At 46.3% G+C, this 18708-nt stretch overlaps 1 protein-coding gene across 1 annotated transcript in view; it reads left to right on the top strand.

Annotated features, from left to right (window-relative positions):
- Positions 1–18708, top strand: part of LOC139278099 (mucin-2-like) — a 169522-nt gene that overhangs the window by 20678 nt on the left and 130136 nt on the right. The window contains exons 8-13 of the mRNA XM_070896758.1: positions 1232–1352; positions 1442–1580; positions 1689–1781; positions 1858–1930; positions 2013–2150; positions 10877–11035. Of these exons, the coding sequence (XP_070752859.1) occupies positions 1232–1352; positions 1442–1580; positions 1689–1781; positions 1858–1930; positions 2013–2150; positions 10877–11035 (723 nt within the window). The remainder of the gene's footprint in view (positions 1–1231; positions 1353–1441; positions 1581–1688; positions 1782–1857; positions 1931–2012; positions 2151–10876; positions 11036–18708) is intronic.

Here is an 18708-nt window from a genome sequence, read left to right as displayed (position 1 = left end):
GTGCCCCTGAGGTACGTGGGCTCTACGCATGTCTACGTATAGAGGCCCAGGAACCTGAGTCTCTGTGGATCCAGGACCATCAGGCAGTCTCGTAGATTTTTTGCCGGTTGGAGGCATCCACCCGCGGGAAGCCTCCGACCGCAAATTCGGGCCCACAGAACCATTAAGTAGGAATGGGGATCTATAATATAGATTAACAGGCAAATGCAAGTGGTAATGGCCCTTGTATTGCAGTACAGCATGTCTACTAATGCAACGTTGTAAATGGTTTGAAAAATACAATAAAGTCATTTAGCGATTGACTGAGAATAGAAGATCATTGTCTGTAATCGGCGACAGCAACATTTTACGTGGAAAAATACTCAAATTTAATATTGCTATGTTAAAATCAAAGCAGTGGATTCTAAGTGATTGCCTGTTCTAACATGATGAATAATTTGTGGATATATGCAGCACATGTTTCACTCTCCCTACATGAAAATGTAATTTGCTATTTGATCAGCGAGAAACACTCAACTGCCTCATTGTAAATTAATACTTTACGAACAGAAATTCTGCTTGTGAATGTTAGCAGCTAAGGAGTGAAATGCAACTGGTTACACTAAAATTGAAAAGAGCATTTTAGTGTCCAGTCATTGCTGCAATGTTCGCATATGTATAGTTGATTGGCAGCACCTAATCGTGTGAGTTAACAGTTCCACAATAGTTTTCTGAACATTGATAATTTAAACATCTGCTGAGCCAGAATCTGTCTTACTGTACCAAGGGACCCAATTAATTTCCAAATGAAAAAGAGAGGATCAGGCCATCTGGCCAATTGAGTCTGTCCATCCAAAGGTGGCAGAACCACATACATCCTTTACCCAGCCCTCAACCATGCAATCTCCTGGGGAGCCAAATAACCAGAGAAGCAACCTGTGGCTAATCTAGGAAAAACTGGGAAATTCCTCTGCTCCCGAAGGCAATCAAGCATGGCTCTCGGGGCCTACAATAGTCCATTACTCATCGCCATCCTAGCTACGTAACAACTTACCTTCTGTAACTGGAAATGTCCTTTGTCAGATAAATCTGGAAATCCCAACCTAAACCCAACACCAAAATCTCAGTTCTAGGCAAGAGACTGTACCACAACAAGAATATCACTAACGGTGCTAAAATTATAAATGAAAACCTTGAACTTTGCTTTAGTTATGAATCAATGTACATATACATTTATTCTATTCTACTTCAGGCACTGTTCTTGATAACATAAGACACACCAACAAATGCATCAAAAAATCAAAATGTCCTTGTGAATACAGCGGAAACATTTATGAAGTTGGAGAGAGAAGACAGACTTCCTGCCAGACATGGTAATGGTTCCGAATTCAGCTCACGCTGGAACATTCATTAAATCTGTTGTTAAATATTTCACAAAAAACATTGGTCTCTTCTTTTTTAGTATCTGTAAGAGTGGACTGTGGGAGTGCTCTCATCGTAACTGTTCCAGAAGTTGCAAAATAGAAGAAGGAACACACATTACAACATTTGATGGGAAATATTATAATTTGAGAGGAGATTGCTCATACTATGCAGTTCTTGTATGTGATATTTTTTGCTACATTTGTGGTCGACTCTATGATATCCATCCTTGTTTGGCAGGATTTTAAGCTTTATGTTTTAAAATCTGAATTTTTAAAACCCCACAGGGAGGAAACTGGTCAGTGAAGGTTGAGATGCATATATGTCAACAAGCAGTGAAACAGATATGCTTACAACGGGTTATATATTCGAAGGATGAGGTAAGAATTTGTTTATTTTAGTGTTGTATATTATTTGTTTAAATTATCCTAGAAAACGTATTCTTTTTCCTTGTAGATCACATATGAATTCAGTAACAATGGTGATCTTCATTCCGGTGGAGAAGAAATTAGACTTCCTCTAAATCAGGGTAAAAACAACATTGAAGAAAATTAAACAAAAAACTAACATTGTTCAATCTTAAATTAAATGAGAGTTGTTTTACTCCACAGATGGAATAATAATATTTCAACAGTCTTCACAGTTTATTCAATTTGCAACAACATTTGGGCTAACGATGCAAGTGCAGACATCCCACACTATGCAGCTTTACATTTCACTGCTGGAAGCTAAAAAAGGAAGTGTAAGAGGTATGGATAAATAATTACTTAGCTGCAGACAACATTTAAACTCATTAACTGTATACCCCACAATAGCAGTTTCAAGGTAAGTTTTTGTGACACAAATTGAGTGATTCTGTCCACATGTCTTTATGTATTACAGGCAACTCTCGATTATCCGGGTTCCTCGGGGATTGGGCTATTCCGTTAGGGCGAGTTTACATTTATAAGTTAAAACTTTAATGAATCAATACAATCAGCTACAAACAGTAACAAAAGATGGACATTACCAGCATGCATGTACCGATTCTGTGCCTGGTTTGCTGGTACGCTGGTGAAGTTAGCAGTCTTCTGATTAAAGTCTGTGCCTGGAACCCAGTGCTGGCATTGCCCCCGTTCCCAAAATCAGCGGCGGCCGCGAGAGACAGCGGCTGCAGCAGCGCGCACACACATACACACAACATACCAGCAAAGCAAGGGAGGGGAGGGTGATTTTTATGGTGAGTGAGAGAGAGAGAGTGTGTGTGTGAGAGAGACCCTTTGGCAGGTCGTCCTGGAGTCCCCTCGGTGCAGAGTCCTTTTGGCCTGGGATAGAAGCGGCCGGTACGGGGTCCCTTCGGCCAGGGAGAGAGATAGTGCGAGTGTGAGAGAGAGAGAGATTGTGTGAGAGAGAGAATGAGCAAATACAAATGAGCACAGTGTTTGGAAGGTGATTTTTCCAAATTATTTGGGGCTGTCTTTTCACTTGTTAGCAACAGAATTTTAAATCCCATTCCGTCTACGGATACTCGAGAGTTGCCTGTATATAGTCTTTATGTATTATATAAAATAGTTTTAAAAAATCTTCTTCTACAGCATTCTAAGACAATGGGCTGGATTTTCTGCTCTTCTGCCCCTCTGTTTGCACCCCGGAGTGGCGGTAAATGGTTTTTCTGGACGTAACGCTCGGCATCCAGGTTTTACTTCCCGGCCGGTAAATTAGGCTCCTGATTTGCAGCGATGCAAAAACTTACCGCCCACCATCCAGTTTGACTGAGATCATGTTATCAATCGTCATGCAACGCTGCATTTGCGCCCCGGATGGAAAATTCGGCCCTTACGCCTCATTTAACATCTGGCCCAGGAAACGCCTGAAAAAAACGGCATTCCCAGGGTGCAGCAGGCAGTCTTGGCCGTGTATTTCATCATCATCATAGGCAGTCCCTCGGAGTCGAGGATGACGTGCTTCCGCACTAGAAATGAGTTCTCAGGTGACTGAAGAGTCCAATGTGGGACCGACAGTCTGTGTCACAGGTGGGGCAGACAGTGGTTGGAGGAACGGGAGGTTGGGGCACCTGGGTTGTCACTCGCTCCTTCCACTGTCGATGCTTGGCTTCAGTTTGCTCTCAGCGAAGAGACTCGGGGTGTTCAGCGCCTTCCCGGATGCTTTTCCTCCGCTTTGGACGGTCTTGGGCCAGGGATTCCTAGGTGTCGATGGGGATGTTACATTTTTTCAAGAAGGCTTTGAGGGTGTCCTTGAAGTGTTTCCTCTGTGCACCTGGGGCTTGCTTGCCATGGCGGAGCTCTGAGTAGAGTGTTTGTTTTTGGAGTCTCGTGTCAGGTATGTGGACGATGTGGCCCGTCCAGCGAAGCTGATCGAGTTTGGTCAGTGTTTCGATGCTGGGGATGTTAGCTTCAGCGAGGACACTGATGCGATGCCCCTATCCTGCCAATGGATTTGTAGGATCTTGCAAAGGCAGCATTGGTGGTACTTCTCCAGTGTTTGAGGTGTCTGCTGTATATAGTCAATGTCTCTGAGCCATATAGGAGGGTGGGTATCACCACTACTCTGTAGACCATGAGCTTGGTGCCGGGTTTAAGGTCCTGGTCTTCAAACACTCTCTTCCTCAGGCGACCGAAGGCTGCACTGGCACACTGAAGGCAGTGTTGGACCTCGTCGTCAATGTCTGCCCTTGTTGGCAGTAGGCTCCCGAGGTATGGAAAATAGTTCACGTTGTGCAAGGCCTCATCGTGAATTTTGAAAACTGGGGGGCAGTGCTGGGTGGCGGGGCAGGTTATTAGAGGACCTTTGTCTTACGGATGTTCAGTGTGAGGCCCATGCTCTCGTACGCCTCAGTGAAGGTGTTGACGATGGCTTGGAGTTCAGCCTCCAGGTGTGCGCAGATGCAGTGTATTTAAATGGAGGGAGGAGAATCCTACAGCGCAGGTTACATTGACTGCAACGGTTGCGCACAACATGCTGCATGAAGCTCCGACTTGCAAACGGCACTTTTATCTGCTATTACAGTGCCCTTACAAGGTCAGTGAGAGAATTTAATGGGGGCATTACTAGTTCAACAGCGTAACATGCTGGCTACTATTGGCAGGCGGCATCAAGCTAGAAGAAGAGCTGCTGGCCATGTCGAGCCATGGATGAGGAGAGGGCAAAGATGTCTGGGGAGGCCTTACCCCCCCCCCCCCACAGGTTTACAGGCACCAACGCTCATACCTCCAGCTCTCTGAGGAGCAGTGTGTGAGAAGGCTCCACTTCCGAAAGGAAGTTCTGACAGAGATATGCCAGCTCCTACAGGCAGACCTACAGCCTTCCAGCGCCAACAGGACCGCATCTTTCATCGCAGTGAAGTTGACTGTGGTGATGGTCTTCTATGCCTCCGGCTCCTTCCAGGCAGCAGCCGGGGACATATACAGCATCTGTCAATACGCTACACATCACTGCATTTGCCACGTCAGAAAGGCTCTGTACGCTTGCAGAATGGACTTCATAAAGTTCCAAATGAGCAGGGACAGCCAGAATCAGGGCATGTGGGTTTGACAATTTCAGGCTTCCCGAGGGTTTAAAGAACCATTGACTGCACACATGTGGCCTTGCAAGCACCATTGGACAATGCAGAGTTATTTAGAAACTGAAAGGGATATCACTCCCTAAACGTCCATCTGGTGTGTGACCACACGCAACGCATCCTTGCAGTGAATGTTCGCTATCCAGGGAGCGCACATGATGCTTTCATCTTCTGTGAGAGCATTGTCTCACGAATGTTTCTGCTACAAAAGGAAAGGCAGGGCTGGCTGGTCGGGGACAAAGCATATGGCCTAGCCACCTGGCTCATGACCGCCCCCTCCTCAACCCCACCACAGAAGCTGAGCAGTGCTACAATGAGAGCCATGCAGCCACCCGCAACATCATCGAGCAGACAATTGGGGTGCTCTCAATGCCTGGTCTGCGCTGGAGGCAGCCTTCAGTATTCCCCTCAACAGGTCTCCGAATTCATTGGGATGTGCTGTATGCTACACAACTTGGCCATCATGAGGGGTCAGGCATTGCCATTGGGGATTGCAGGCCCACCTCAGGAGGAGGAGGACGACGATGAGTAGCCTGGCGAGGCCCCGAATGCACAACCACCCCATCCACGGAGAAGGCAGCATCCAGATGTTGCGGGAGCAAGAGCCGCACATCGCCAGCTCATAATGGACTGCTTTGGTTGAATGGAGGAAGCGGAGGGATACAGCTAATACTGGCCATGCTATGTGCCATCATAAAGGCACATCTCCGTTGAGCTTTTGAATGATACAAACAACACTAACGGCAAAGGGTTAAAGTGACATTTTTATCAAAAAACGTTACAAACAATTCACCCCCAACAAAACCAAAGAAGACAATAAACCATCAGAACCAAACGATACAATAACTAGCATTCTGCTGCAAGTAACTTAACAACAAATGCATTATTAAAAAACAACTATTTACAGGCATTCTCATAATATAGCAAGGCATCTGCAGAAGGCTGTCCCACCATGCCCTGGACAAGCTCTGAGCCTGAAAGGCCCACCTGGGGACTACTGCTCCTCATCTTTGGTGGAAGCAGTCACTGGTGGCTTGGGTGTGTACCGTGTAGGGTGCATGGTTGGAGAGTCAGTGATGGGAGCCGGAATGCTGTCATGTTGAGGAAGGACAGCACCTTCCATTTCCTGGGAGTCACTGAGACTCTGATGGGGCTGGGCCTCAATGATGTGCCTCCACAACTTGCTGGCCTGCTTCGGCACCGTCCCTTCCCTGTTGGACAGTGGGGAACACAGAAAGGATGGCACCATTCATCGACCGCATCACATTACCAAGGTGCAGCGTAGCTTGTGCCTGCAATTTGATCAGTGCTGCAACATGATCAATGGTACACGCCACACAATTTGGAACGCCACCTGTTGCTGCTGGAGGCCACCTGTCTCTGTGAGTGGGCAATGATGGCCTCACTGGAGTACTAAGATGCACCAACAATTCGTGACGCTGACTCCGCATCAGTCGCAGAAAGTTTGTCGATGCTTTCTGGGATCCGATCCAATGCACCTATGAGCTCACGGTGCATGTCTGTGTTTTCCCTGGACATTTCCACCAAGTCCCGTTCCATGTCTGCCTGGTGTTAAGCAGACCTACTTTGCCGACTCACCCTCTGGAGAGCTGGCCTCCGAGATTCCGCCCACGTCGCACGTTGCTGTAGGCGACTGGGGCCAGGAGCCTCCGACGTCTCAAAGCCAGGGAAATTGGGCTAGTCTCCAGATGTTCTTTGTTCCGACGGGCCAAGTGGTGAGCTCTGCGACTCGAGCATGACAGTCTCCTCACACACCTCATCAACTCCCCCATGGCCAGATGTCGATACCTCCCTGGACGCCTGTCGTGATTGTGGCTGTTCTTCTGCAAGCAGAAAACAACAGACGTGTGGTTAGTAGCTGGGTAGGGCGCAGGGTGATAGCATGAAGGTGGCATTGCACATGTACATGTGAAGGCCCCACGCCACTTCATAATATGTCTCAATGAAGTCACATCAGTCGCGCAATCCATTTACATACCCTCACTACCTGAAGGGGGCTCAGCATCGCCCCCGGCAACTGTCCAAGCTGGTGCTCCAATGACGGCAGAAACCCATTCCTCCACATCTGTTAAATTGAGGAGCTGAGGCAGACCCCCACCTGTCTGGCACTGCTCATGCCTGCAATGAGAAAAATAGGAAGAATCAGAAAAAGTACACCTCCTGCTGTGTCACATAGCTCAGACTGTGTGGATATGCAAATGTCTTCACTTCAATCTGTGTGTATGTTGCATGAGCTTTGTGAGCAATTGGTAGGAGGTGAGAGGGACGTAGCATAGGGGCTGCAGGTGATCTTTATCAAACCCATATCAGCAGTGGGAGTGTATTGCGAGGAAGGTTCGCAATGATTAGGGAACAAGAGGGCATGTGCATGCTTATTTAAGAGGAAATGGCTGGAGAAGTCAACCTTCAGTTTCCTGATGCATTGTGAAACCCACACCGCAGACTTCAAGACTTTAAGAATGGGCAGATACATGAAAGACTTCACATAGTGTCTGACATTCATGTTGGACGGAATGCAGGCATACATAAATGTGAAGGATATTCACCCTCAATCCTGGTAAGGTGGTTGAACTTTTTGCAGCATTGGGTGCCAGTTCTGGCAACTGTGTCTGCTGCAGATACTTCCTGGGCAATTTCACGCCATAACCTTTTGACAGTTGTTGGCAGCATTCTCCTGTCCCCAACCAGATGGAGTGATGTCCACCCCATCTCCACCGCGTGGACTATGGCCTCAGCAGCCTCCATTGAGAAACGCCTGGCAGGCTGTCTGCCCTCCTGCTGCTCCATATCTGTAGAAGTGCCAGAAGTCGGGCGGGTCATCTGTGCATGTGCAGAGGAAGCCACCGCGGCCTGAAATAACGTCCGCACCCGGGAAATTGAAAACGCGACTGCGCATGCGCGAAATGGCCACCTTTTTTAACGCTGCGATTTTCGGCTTGGGCGAACAAAGTCTGTTATGTAATGCCTGATTTAACGCCCCCAATCATGGATCCTCATTTTTGCTGAAATTTCGAGTCGAAGGCGCAAACCTTTTTCAGGCGGTATCAAGCCCGTGATTAGCGCCCCGAAATCGGAAAAGCCGAAAATCCAGCCCAAAGGGTTTGTCTCTGTGAACATAAGAAATAGGAGCAGGAGTAGGCCACCTGGCCCCTCAAGCCTGCTTCGCCATTTAATAAGATCATGGCTGATCTGATCATGGACTCAGCTCCACTTCCCTGCCCATTCTCCATAACCTTTTATTCCCTTATCGCTCAAACATCTGTCTATCTCCGCCTTAAAAATATTCAATGACCCAGCTTCCACAGCTCTCTGGGGCAAAGAATTCCATAGATTTTCAACACTCTGAGAGAAGAAATTCTTCCTCATGTCAGTTTTAAATGGGCAGCCCCTTATTCTGAGACTATAGGCTAGAATTTGCACTGGTTCACCGCCGGTTTCATGGCGATATTGGCCGTTTTGGGCGAGAGCCGGGTCAGCGAAAAATTCCCCAGCTGAGGCACAGCAGCAGTTTCGAAGTACTGCTGGGAAGCGAACCGCCAGTGTGCAGCATCCTCAGATCACCCTGGCGCAATCTTTGGCTGAGTTGGGACCCGTAGGTAAGTATAACTTTTTTTTAAAACGCCCACGAGGATCAGCAGAGCTGCACGGTAGGTAAGTAGGTCTGCAAGTAAATGGTAAGTGATTGGTTGTTTACTATTTATTTTCAAAATCTGTTGGGGCGATTAAATATAAAAGTGTGTTGGGAATGTTTTTTTGATTTTTTTTAGTTAGGTTTTTTGAAAAATTATTTTTATTCTTTTTCTCGTGCTCGGCCCAATCCGCAGCCTCGGGGTAAATTTTTATTGATTTTTAAAATTTATTGCCATTTTCTTTAGACACCGCCCAATCTAGCTGAAATTGCACTTTTCCGCCCATATTGGAGGTGCAAGGCCCATATTTTTCGCTGGGCGGATTTAAAAAAAAAAAATTTGGGGGACTTTTTCACCGGCGATAATCTTCCCAGCCTTAGCAAGTTTTTGGGCAGCAATTGGGCGCTGGAGGACTTTGGGGTAATTCTAGCCCTCAATCCCCTAGTTTTAGTTTCCCCTATGTGTGGAAATATCCTCTCGGCACCCACCTTGTCGAGCCCCCTCATTATCTTATATGTTTCGATAAGATCACCTCTCATTCTTTTGAACTCCAATGAGTATAGGCCCAACCTATCTTCATAAGTCAATCCCCTCGTCTCCGGAATCAACCTAGTGAACCTTCTCTGAACAACCTCCAATGCAAGTATATCCTTCCTTAAATACAGAGACTGAAACTGTATGCAGTACTCCAGGTGTGGCCTCACCAATGCCCTGTATAGTTGTAGCAGGACTTTGCTGCTTTTATACTCTATCCCTCTTGTAATAAAGGCCAACATTCAATTTGCCTTCTTGATTATTTGCTGTACCTGCATACTCACTTTTTGTGTTTCATGCATAAGGACCCCCAGGTCCCTCTGTACTGCAGCACTTTGCAATTTTTCTCCATTTAAATTATAATTTACTTTTCTATTTTTTCTGTCAAAGTGGATAACCTCACATTTTCCCATATTATACTCCATCTGCCAAGTTTTTGCCCACTCACTTAGCCTGTCTATATCCCTTTGCAGATATTTTTGTGGCCTCCCACCCATCTTTGTATCATCGCAAACTTGGCTACATTACATTCGGTCCCTTCATCAAATCCATAGATTGTAAATAGTTGAGGCCCCAGCACCGATCCTTGTGGAACTCCACTAGTTACTGTTTGCCAACCGGAAAATGTCCCATTTATCCCACTCTCTGTTTTCTGTTAGTTAGCCAATCCTCTATCCATGCTAATATATTACCCCAACCCTGTGAACTTTTATCTTTTATGTGGCACTTTATCGCATGCCTTCTGGAAATCCAAATACACCACATCTACTGGTTCTCCTTTATCCACCCTACTCGTCACATCCTCAAAGAACTCCAGCAAATTTGTCAAACATGATTTCCCTTTCACAAAACCATGCTGACTCTGCTTGATTGAATTATGCTTTTCCAAATGTCCCACTACTGCTTCCTTAATAATGGACTCCAGCATTTTCCCAACAACAGATGTTAGGCTAACTGGACTATAGTTTCCTGCTTTTTGTCTGCCTCCTTTTTTAAATAGGGCCATTACATTTGTGGTCTGTGGATGATGTTGCCGAGAGACAGCATGTAGCTAAGGATGAGAAGGGGGCCAACGGTAGATCCCTGGTGACTCTGGAGGCAACATTGCAGGGGCAGGAAGTGAATCTATTGCTGGAGATGATGTAGCTATGATTGGACAAGTAAAAGTGGAACCAATCAAGAGCAATCCCACTGAGCTGGACAATGGAGCAGAGGTTTTGGAGGTTAAGCATGTCACAGGTTGCAGAGAGTTTGGGAAACAAGGAGGGAAAATGCGCTACAGTCACAATGGGTGTGATTTGTGACTTTGGTTAGGCCCAATTTTAGCGCTGTGGTAGGGACAGAAGCCTAATTGAAATATGGAATTAAGGGAAAGGTGGGCACGAATTTGGGAGACAACAATGGTTCAAGGACTTTGAAGATGAAAGGGAGTTTGGAGATGGGGCAGTGATTTTAGAAAGGGGCTAATAATAGAAATGAAATTGAAGGCAATTGTATGTCAGATATTGGCTATAACAGAGATGGTTTAGTCATGAGGCAATGCCAAATATTAAAACAATTAGTGTGATAAAATGCTCAATGTCATTTTGTTCAATACTGTCTGAAGAACAAACTGTAAAATTGTTCACACAAACTGGACTATGCTTTGATGACGTGGCCCAGTGAAAACAACTGCTCAATCAAAATCAGATCATTACATTTTTGTGATGTTTTGCAATTATTTATTCCCTAGGCTTATGTGGCAACTTTAATGGCAATGCCGCTGATGACTTCTTATCCGCGCAGAAAGTGGTGGAACAATCGCATGTCGATTTTGCTCATTCGTGGAGTGTTGACGCTAAATGCAGCCCTCCTGAAACGGAAATTCCCACTTGCGTTAGTTCAGAAAAAGGTAATGCTCTGTTTCAGATCCAATCTTTTGCTGTAACAGTAATAGCTTCATTTTGTTTTTTGAGTGTGTGGTTATGTCACAGACCATTATCCTAACATCCCTTCAACATTGACATGGATCACTCTGCTGACACGAGTGTTTCATTTACAGATTCAAATTCTGGCAAGAATTTTCCACTGAGGCAGGACTATTATATATTTCTATTGAAATCCTGAGAAATGTTTTGTTAATCTTTGCAACTGTGCAAATGCCTCTTAATTATGAAACAGAACAGCTTATTCTCAATCAACCGGATATAAGAACAACATTCCGGATATAAGAAGGTCTAGTAAGGAGGAGGAACTGGGGGAAATCCTTATTAGTCGGGAAATTGTGTTGGGGAAATTGATGGGATTGAAGGCCGATAAATCTTCAGGGCCTGATGGACTGCATCCCAGAGTACTTAAGGAGGTGGCCTTGGAAATAGCGGATGCATTGACAGTCATTTTCCAACATTCCATTGACTCTGGATCAGTTCCTATCGAGTGGAGGGTAGCCAATGTAACCCCACTTTTTAAAAAAGGAGGGAGAGAGAAAACAGGGAATTATAGACCGGTCAGCCTGACATCGGTAGTGGCTAAGATGATGGAATCAATTATTAAGGATGTCATAGCAGCGCATTTGGAAAGAGGTGACATGATAGGTCCAAGTCAGCATGGATTTGCGAAAGGGAAATCATGCTTGACAAATCTTCTGGAATTTTTTGAGGATGTTTCCAGTAGAGTGGACAAGGGAGAACCAGTTGATGTGGTATATTTGGACTTTCAGAAGGCTTTCGACAAGGTTCCACACAAGAGATTAATGTGCAAAGTTAAAGCACATGGGATTGGGGGTAGTGTGCTGATGTGGATTGAGAACTGGTTGTCGGACAGGAAGCAAAGAGTAGGAGTAAATGAGTACTTTTCAGAATGGCAGTAGTGGGGTACCGCAAGGTTCTGTGCTGGGGCCCCAGCTGTTTACACTGTATATTAATGATTTAGACGAGGGGATTAAATGTAGTATCTCCAAATTTGCGGATGACACTAAGTTAGGTGGCAGTGTGAGCTGCGAGGAGGATGCTATGAGGCTGCAGAGTGACTTGGATAGGTTAGGTGAGTGGGCAAATGCATGGCAGATGAAGTATAATGTAGATAAATGTGAGGTTGTCCACTTTGGTGGTAAAAACAGAGAGACAGACTATTATCTGAATGGTGACAGATTAGGAAAAGGGGAGGTGCAACGAGACCTGGGTGTCATGGTACATCAGTCATTGAAGGTTGGCATGCAGGTACAGCAGGCGGTTAAGAAAGCAAATGGTATGTTGGCCTTCATAGCGAGGGGATTTGAGTACAGGGGCAGGGAGGTGTTGCTACAGTTGTACAGGGCCTTGGTGAGGCCACACCTGGAGTATTGTGTACAGTTTTGGTCTCCTAACCTGAGGAAGGACATTCTTGTTATTGAGGGAGTGCAGCGAAGGTTCAACAGACTGATTCCCAGGATGGCGGGACTGACATATCAAGAAAGACTAAATCAACTGGGCTTGTATTCACTGGAGTTCAGAAGAATGAAAGGGGACCTTATAGAAACGTTTAAAATTCTGATGGGTTTAGACAGGTTAGATGCAGGAAGAATGTTCACAATGTTGGGGAAGTCCAGAACCAGGGGTCACAGTCTAAGGATAAGGGGTAAGCCATTTAGGACCGAGATGAGGAGAAACTTCTTCACCCAGAGAGTGGTGAACCTGTGGAATTCTCTACCACAGAAAGTTGTTGAGGCCAATTCAGTAAATATATTCAAAAAGGAGTTAGATGTAGTCCTTACTACCAGGGGGATCAAGGGGTATGGCAAGAAAGCAGGAATGGGGTACTGAAGTTGCATGTTCAGCCATAAACTCATTGAATGGCGGTGCAGGCTAGAAGGGCCGAATGGCCTACTCCTGCACCTATTTTCTATGTTTCTATGTTTCTATGTTTCTAACCCTTTATAGGAGACAATACAACAAAATGAGTGTAAGTGACCCAGATCTGACTCTGTTGAGCAGTGATGGATTGTCATTCGTGGTAAATGCATTGCTGTCCATTCTCAACAGTTTTATTACTAGTCAGCTGTGAAGATGGGAACAAGAGTGGGCCATTCAGCCCATCGAGTCTGTTCCATCATTCAATTAGATTATGGCTGAGGGGTATTTAATTTCCACTAAGCTGTTTTTCCCATTGTGGTAGAAATATTTTAGAGCCAACTATGGTGCTAAAAGTGGCAGAATGGCCATCAGAGGAAGATGCATAAGAACATAGAAATAGGAACAGGAGGAGGCCAACCGGCCCTTCCAGCCTGCTGCGCCATTCAATAAGATCATGGCTGATCTGATCTTGGCCTCCACTCCATGGCCCCAAGTTTCGACATGATTTGCTCCTGATTTTTAGGAGCAACTAGTGTCGAACGGAGTATCTTAGAAATCGGAATTCTCGTCATTTAGTTTGCTCCAGTTCTAGTCAGTTAGAACAGTTTCACTTTGGAATAGAATTTTTTTTCAAAAGGGGGCGTGTCCGGCCACTTACGCCTATTTTCAAAGTTTCGTCAGTGAAAACTTACTCCAAATTAACTTAGAATGGAGTAAGTGAAGATTTTTGTACGCTCGAAAAAACCTTGTCGACACTTTAGAAAATCAGGCGTAGGTTACAAATCAGGCTACAAATCAGGCGTAGGGAATGGGGAGGGGGGGTTTAAAGGGAAGTTTACAAACATTAAACACTTCAGTTTTACAAATAAAGAGCCATCATCAATAATAAATTATAAAAACATCAATAAATCAACCAATAAATCAATCAAAAAAAATTAATAAGAAATAATTTTTTTTAAAATCAATAAATAAAACATTTTCTACTTACCGACTGCAGCACCGGGAGTCCTCCAACAGCGTGCTGGGATGCCCCCCCCCCCCCGCCCCCCCAGTGTGTCTCTGTCAGTGTCTCTCATTCTCTGTCTGTCAGTGTCTGTGTTTCTGACAGCGAGGGGAAGAGGAGGAGGGGGATAGAGGGAGAGAGGGGGGAGCGGCGGGATGGGGAGAAGGGGGAGGGGGGAGAAGGGGAGGGGGGAGGAGGGGGGGGAGAAAGGAGATGGGGGGAAGGAGATCGGGGGGGAAGGAGAAGTGGGGGGGGAAGGAGAAGGGGGAGGGAGGCTGAATGGCCGGGCCCGGTCAAGCCCGAGACTTTGGGCAGGGTCCAAGACTTCGGGCAGGGCCCGTCCCCAGCACCAGATTTACAGGTAGGTGGCGTTGGGTCGGGTCGGGGGGGTGGTGGGAGGGAGGTCGATTCGGTTCGGATCGGGGGGAGGGAGGGAGAGGGAGGTCAGGTCGGGTCCAGTCGGGGGGAGTGGGGGGAAGCAGGAGTCGGGTCGGTGTCGGGTCCGGTCCGGAGGCGGGGTGGGGGGGGGGAGGGATCGGGAGTCAGGTCGGTGTCGGGTCCGGTCCGGAGTCGCGCTGGGGGGGCAGCAAGAGTCGGGTCGGGTCCAGTCTGGGGTTCTGGTCGGGTCCAGTCCGGGGGGTCGGGTCCGGTCCGGTCCGGGGGCGGGGGGGCGGTGGTGGGGAAGTGGGAGTCGGGTCGGTGTCGGGTCCGGTCCGGAGGCGGGGGGGTGGGGGGTGGGGAAGCAGGTGTCGGGTCGGGTCTGGTCCGGGGGCGGGGGTGGGGGGAAGCGGGAGTCAAATCGGGGTCGGGGTCGGTTCCGGTCCAGGGGGTGGGGGGGAAGCAGGAGTCGGGTCCGATCCGGAGGCGGGGGGCGGGAAGCGGGTGTCGAGTCGGGTCAGGAGGACGCAGGAGCTGGGCGTGGGAGGCAGCCTTATGCACGCAGCCCCAGTGAGGCCATTCAGCCAGGGCTAGGGGCTGCGTGCTTCGGCCCCTCCCACACAGTTTTGGGCGCCTGGAGCTACTGCACATGCGCGCCCACTGTAGCGCGCCTGTGCAGAGGTCCCGGCACTGTTTTCAGTGCAGGGACCTGGCTTTGCCCCCTACAGCTCCTGCTGCGCTGCGCCGAGCTGCAAACGACCTGCAGGGAGCTGGAGAATCTGGAAGTTTTTTTTAGGCGCACTTTGTGGCGCGAAAAACGGGCGTCCAGGTCGGGACTTCGCCGTTCTAGGCGCGGCTCTAAACTTGGGCCCTAAGTCCCTGCCCACTCCTCATATCCCTTTATTCCCTTATCGTTCAAAAATCTGTCTATCTCGGCCTTAAATATATTCAATGACCCAGCCTCCACCACTCCCTGGGGTAGAGAATTCCAAAGATTTACAACCCTCTGAGAGAAGAAATTCCACCCCATTTCCGTTTTAAATGGGCGGCCCCTTATTCTGAAACTATGCCCTCTAATTCTAGATTCCCCCACAAGGGGAAACATCCTCTCTGCATCTACCCTGTCAAGCCCCCTCAGAATCTTATACATTTCAATAAGATCACCTCTCATTGTTCTAAATTCCAATGAGTATAGGTCCAACCTGCTCAACCTTTCTTCATAAGACAACCCCTTCATCTCAGGAATCAAACTAGTGAATCTTCTCTGAACTGCCTCCAATGCAAGTATATCCCTCCTTAAATAATGAGACAAAAACTGTACACAGTACTCCAGGTATAGTCTCACCAACATCCTGTACAGTTGTAACAGGACATCCCTGCTCTTATATTCCATCCCCCTTGCAATAAAGGCCAACATTCCATTTGCCTTCTTAACTACTTGCTGTACCTGCATGTTAACTTTTTGTGTTTCATGTACAAGGACCCCCAAATCTCTCTGTACCTCAGCATTTTGTAATCTCTCTCCATTTAAATAATAAGTTGCTTTTTTTTCCTACCAAAGTGGATAAACTCACATTTTCCCACATTATACTCCATCCGCCAAATTTTTGTCCTATCACTTAGCCTATCTATATTCCTTTGCAGATTCTTTGTGTCCTCCTCACAACTTGCTTTCCCACCTATCTTTGTATCATCAGCAAATTTGGTTACATTACACTTGGTCCCTTCATCCAAGTCATTAATAAAGATTGTAAATAGTTGAGGCCCCAGCAGTGATCCCTGTGGTAGTCCACAAGTTACAGTTTGCCAACCGGAAAATGATCCATTTATCCCGACTCTGTTTTCTGTCAGTTCGGCAATCTGCTATCCATGCTAATATATTACCCTTAATCCTGTGAGTTCCTTCTGGAAATCCAAATACATGATATCTACTGGTTCTACTTTATCCACCCTGCTTGTTACATCCTCAAAGAACTTCATCAAATTTGTTAAATATGATTTCCCTTTCATAAAACCATGCTGACTCTGCTGACTGTATTATGATTTTCTAAATGTCCTGCTTCTACTTCCTCAATAATGGACTCCAGCATTTTCCCAATGACAGATGGTAGGATAACTGGTCTATAGTTTCCTGCTTTCTGTCTCCCTTCTTTCATGAATAGGGGCGTTACATTTGTGGTTTTCCAATCCGCTGGGACCGCCCCAGAATCCAGGGAATTTTGGTAGATTGCAACCAATGCATCCATTATCTCTGCAGTCACTTCTTTTAAGATCCGAGGATACAGGCCATTGGGTCAATGGGACTTGTCCACCTTTAGTCCCATTAGTTTGCCTAGTACTTTTTCTCTTGTGATAGTGATTGTTTTAAGATTCCCCCCCCCACCAATAGCCCCTTGATTATCAATTATTGGGATGCTTTTAGGGCTGGATTTTAGGCTTTTCTGTTTTCGGAGCAAAAACGGAGGTGGGGCAGGAAAGTTACCAGCCGGGAATAGTCTGCACTTTGATCAGGAATTTTCGCCATTTGGGCCCTGCATCAGGGGCGTAGTGCGAAGCACGGCATTGGACACTTTTCGAGGGGTAAAAATGGGAAACTCGCAAACTAAAGTGCCGGGCCATGTGCGCTCCAAGGGAGGCTTTGAGGGTGGTGGGAGGGTGGGCGGCACGGAAAACACTTAAAGAAAACCCACAAATACATTCCCGAAACACTGGCCATACCACCACAACACAAATTGCTAAAAAAATTTAAAAGAACAAACACTTGCACTTACTAGTACAGTACTTTACCTTCATCACCGCTGCCGGCATGGTTGGACCGCACTGATTTCCCAGCGACCATTCCGAGTTCTGATTCTAGGCATATGGGTCGGGCAGGTGTCAAAACTCGGACGGTGTTGCAACGAGAGGCATTGCACACCCGGCACAGCTCTTCCCAGCGGTGCTGCTGAGTGCCGACGTGAAATCGGACCAGAGGATCGCGAAGGAGCACAGGAGATCTGAACGGCAACTTTCACGCTGCTCTGGAGCGAAACCCGGAGCGCAAAGGACTGGAAAATACAGCCATGAGTGCCTTCTACCATGAAGACCGATACAAAATATTTGTTCAAAGTGTCTGCTATTTCCCTGTTCTCCATTATTAATTCCCCAATCTCATCCTCAAAGAGACCAACATTTACTTTAGCTACTCTTTTCCTTTTTATATAACTGTAGAAGCTCTTTCTGTCTGTTTTTATATTTCTTGCTAGTTTACTCTCATAAACTATCTTCTCACTCTTTATTCTCTTTTTAGTCATCCTTTGCTGGTTTTTAAAAAATTCCCAATCCTCTGGCCTTCCACTATTCTTTGCAACATTGTATGCCTTTGTTTTCAATTTGATACCATCCTTTAATTCCTTAGTTACCCATGGATGGTTCATCCTTCTCTTAGAGTCTTTCTTTCTCGCTGGAATATATCTTTTCTGAGAGTTATGAAATGATATATCTCCATAAATGTTTACCACTGTTCATCTACCGTCTTACCCTTTAATCTATTTTCCCAGGCCACTTTAGCCAGTGTTACAGCGAGGCAACACATAAAAATTTATGGTTTCTGGCTGCCCAGCATTTCATTTGATGCCTTATTGAAAATGGGACTCCCATGTTTATCAGGATTGGGCTTTTAAAAAAAAAAGCTGGTGGGGATATTCTGCACACAGGACATTTGTTCCAAAATGACACCCGTGTGAAATAGGCTTTCAGGGTTGCTAGGGAATCGGTTGTGGGCGGCAGTTGAGTACAGTAAATAAATCAATTCTTCAGTTTTAAAACTATTTCTTGAGAAATATATAGTTTTTCCCCGTCTGGTGCATAGGTTTTCTTGAAGCTTTATGCTAATTGTCCCACCCCTCCCCCTGCACTATGATTGGCACCAATGCATTCCCCAATAGGAATTCCCAGTTTAAGGTGTTTGGAAAAAGGGAAGGACCAACTAAGGTGTGCCAAACAGATCAGGCTGCACATAAGGGGCTAAAAATTCGACAACCTTGCGCTCATTTTTTTGGCGATATTTCACCGTTTTTGGCAGAAAACAATGCGGAGGGGAATTCGGAGGTCTTGTGGAGGCGGTTTTTAAGTACCGCTGGTGAGCAGACCGCTGCTATGCAAAACTCGAAATAGCGCTTTCGCCAAAAATTTGGCTCGGCGTGCACCCGTATTATGTGTGAAAAAAACCGCCATGAAAAACCTGCATTTGGAACTGGGCCTTTGGAATGCAGTAGGTATGAAGACCTGCAAAAAAGTAAGTTAAAGTTTTTATTTTTTAATTCTTTTTCAGCGATACGATAGTTAAGTGTCTTGTGAATGTTTTGTGATTTTTTTATTTTTTGTTTTTTGCAA

Source organism: Pristiophorus japonicus, chromosome 13 (assembly GCF_044704955.1).
Source record: "Pristiophorus japonicus isolate sPriJap1 chromosome 13, sPriJap1.hap1, whole genome shotgun sequence".
In the NCBI taxonomy this organism is placed as follows: Eukaryota; Metazoa; Chordata; class Chondrichthyes; family Pristiophoridae; genus Pristiophorus; species Pristiophorus japonicus.
Note: the sequence above shows the minus strand (reverse complement) of the source record. Positions and strands in the feature narration are given on the sequence as shown.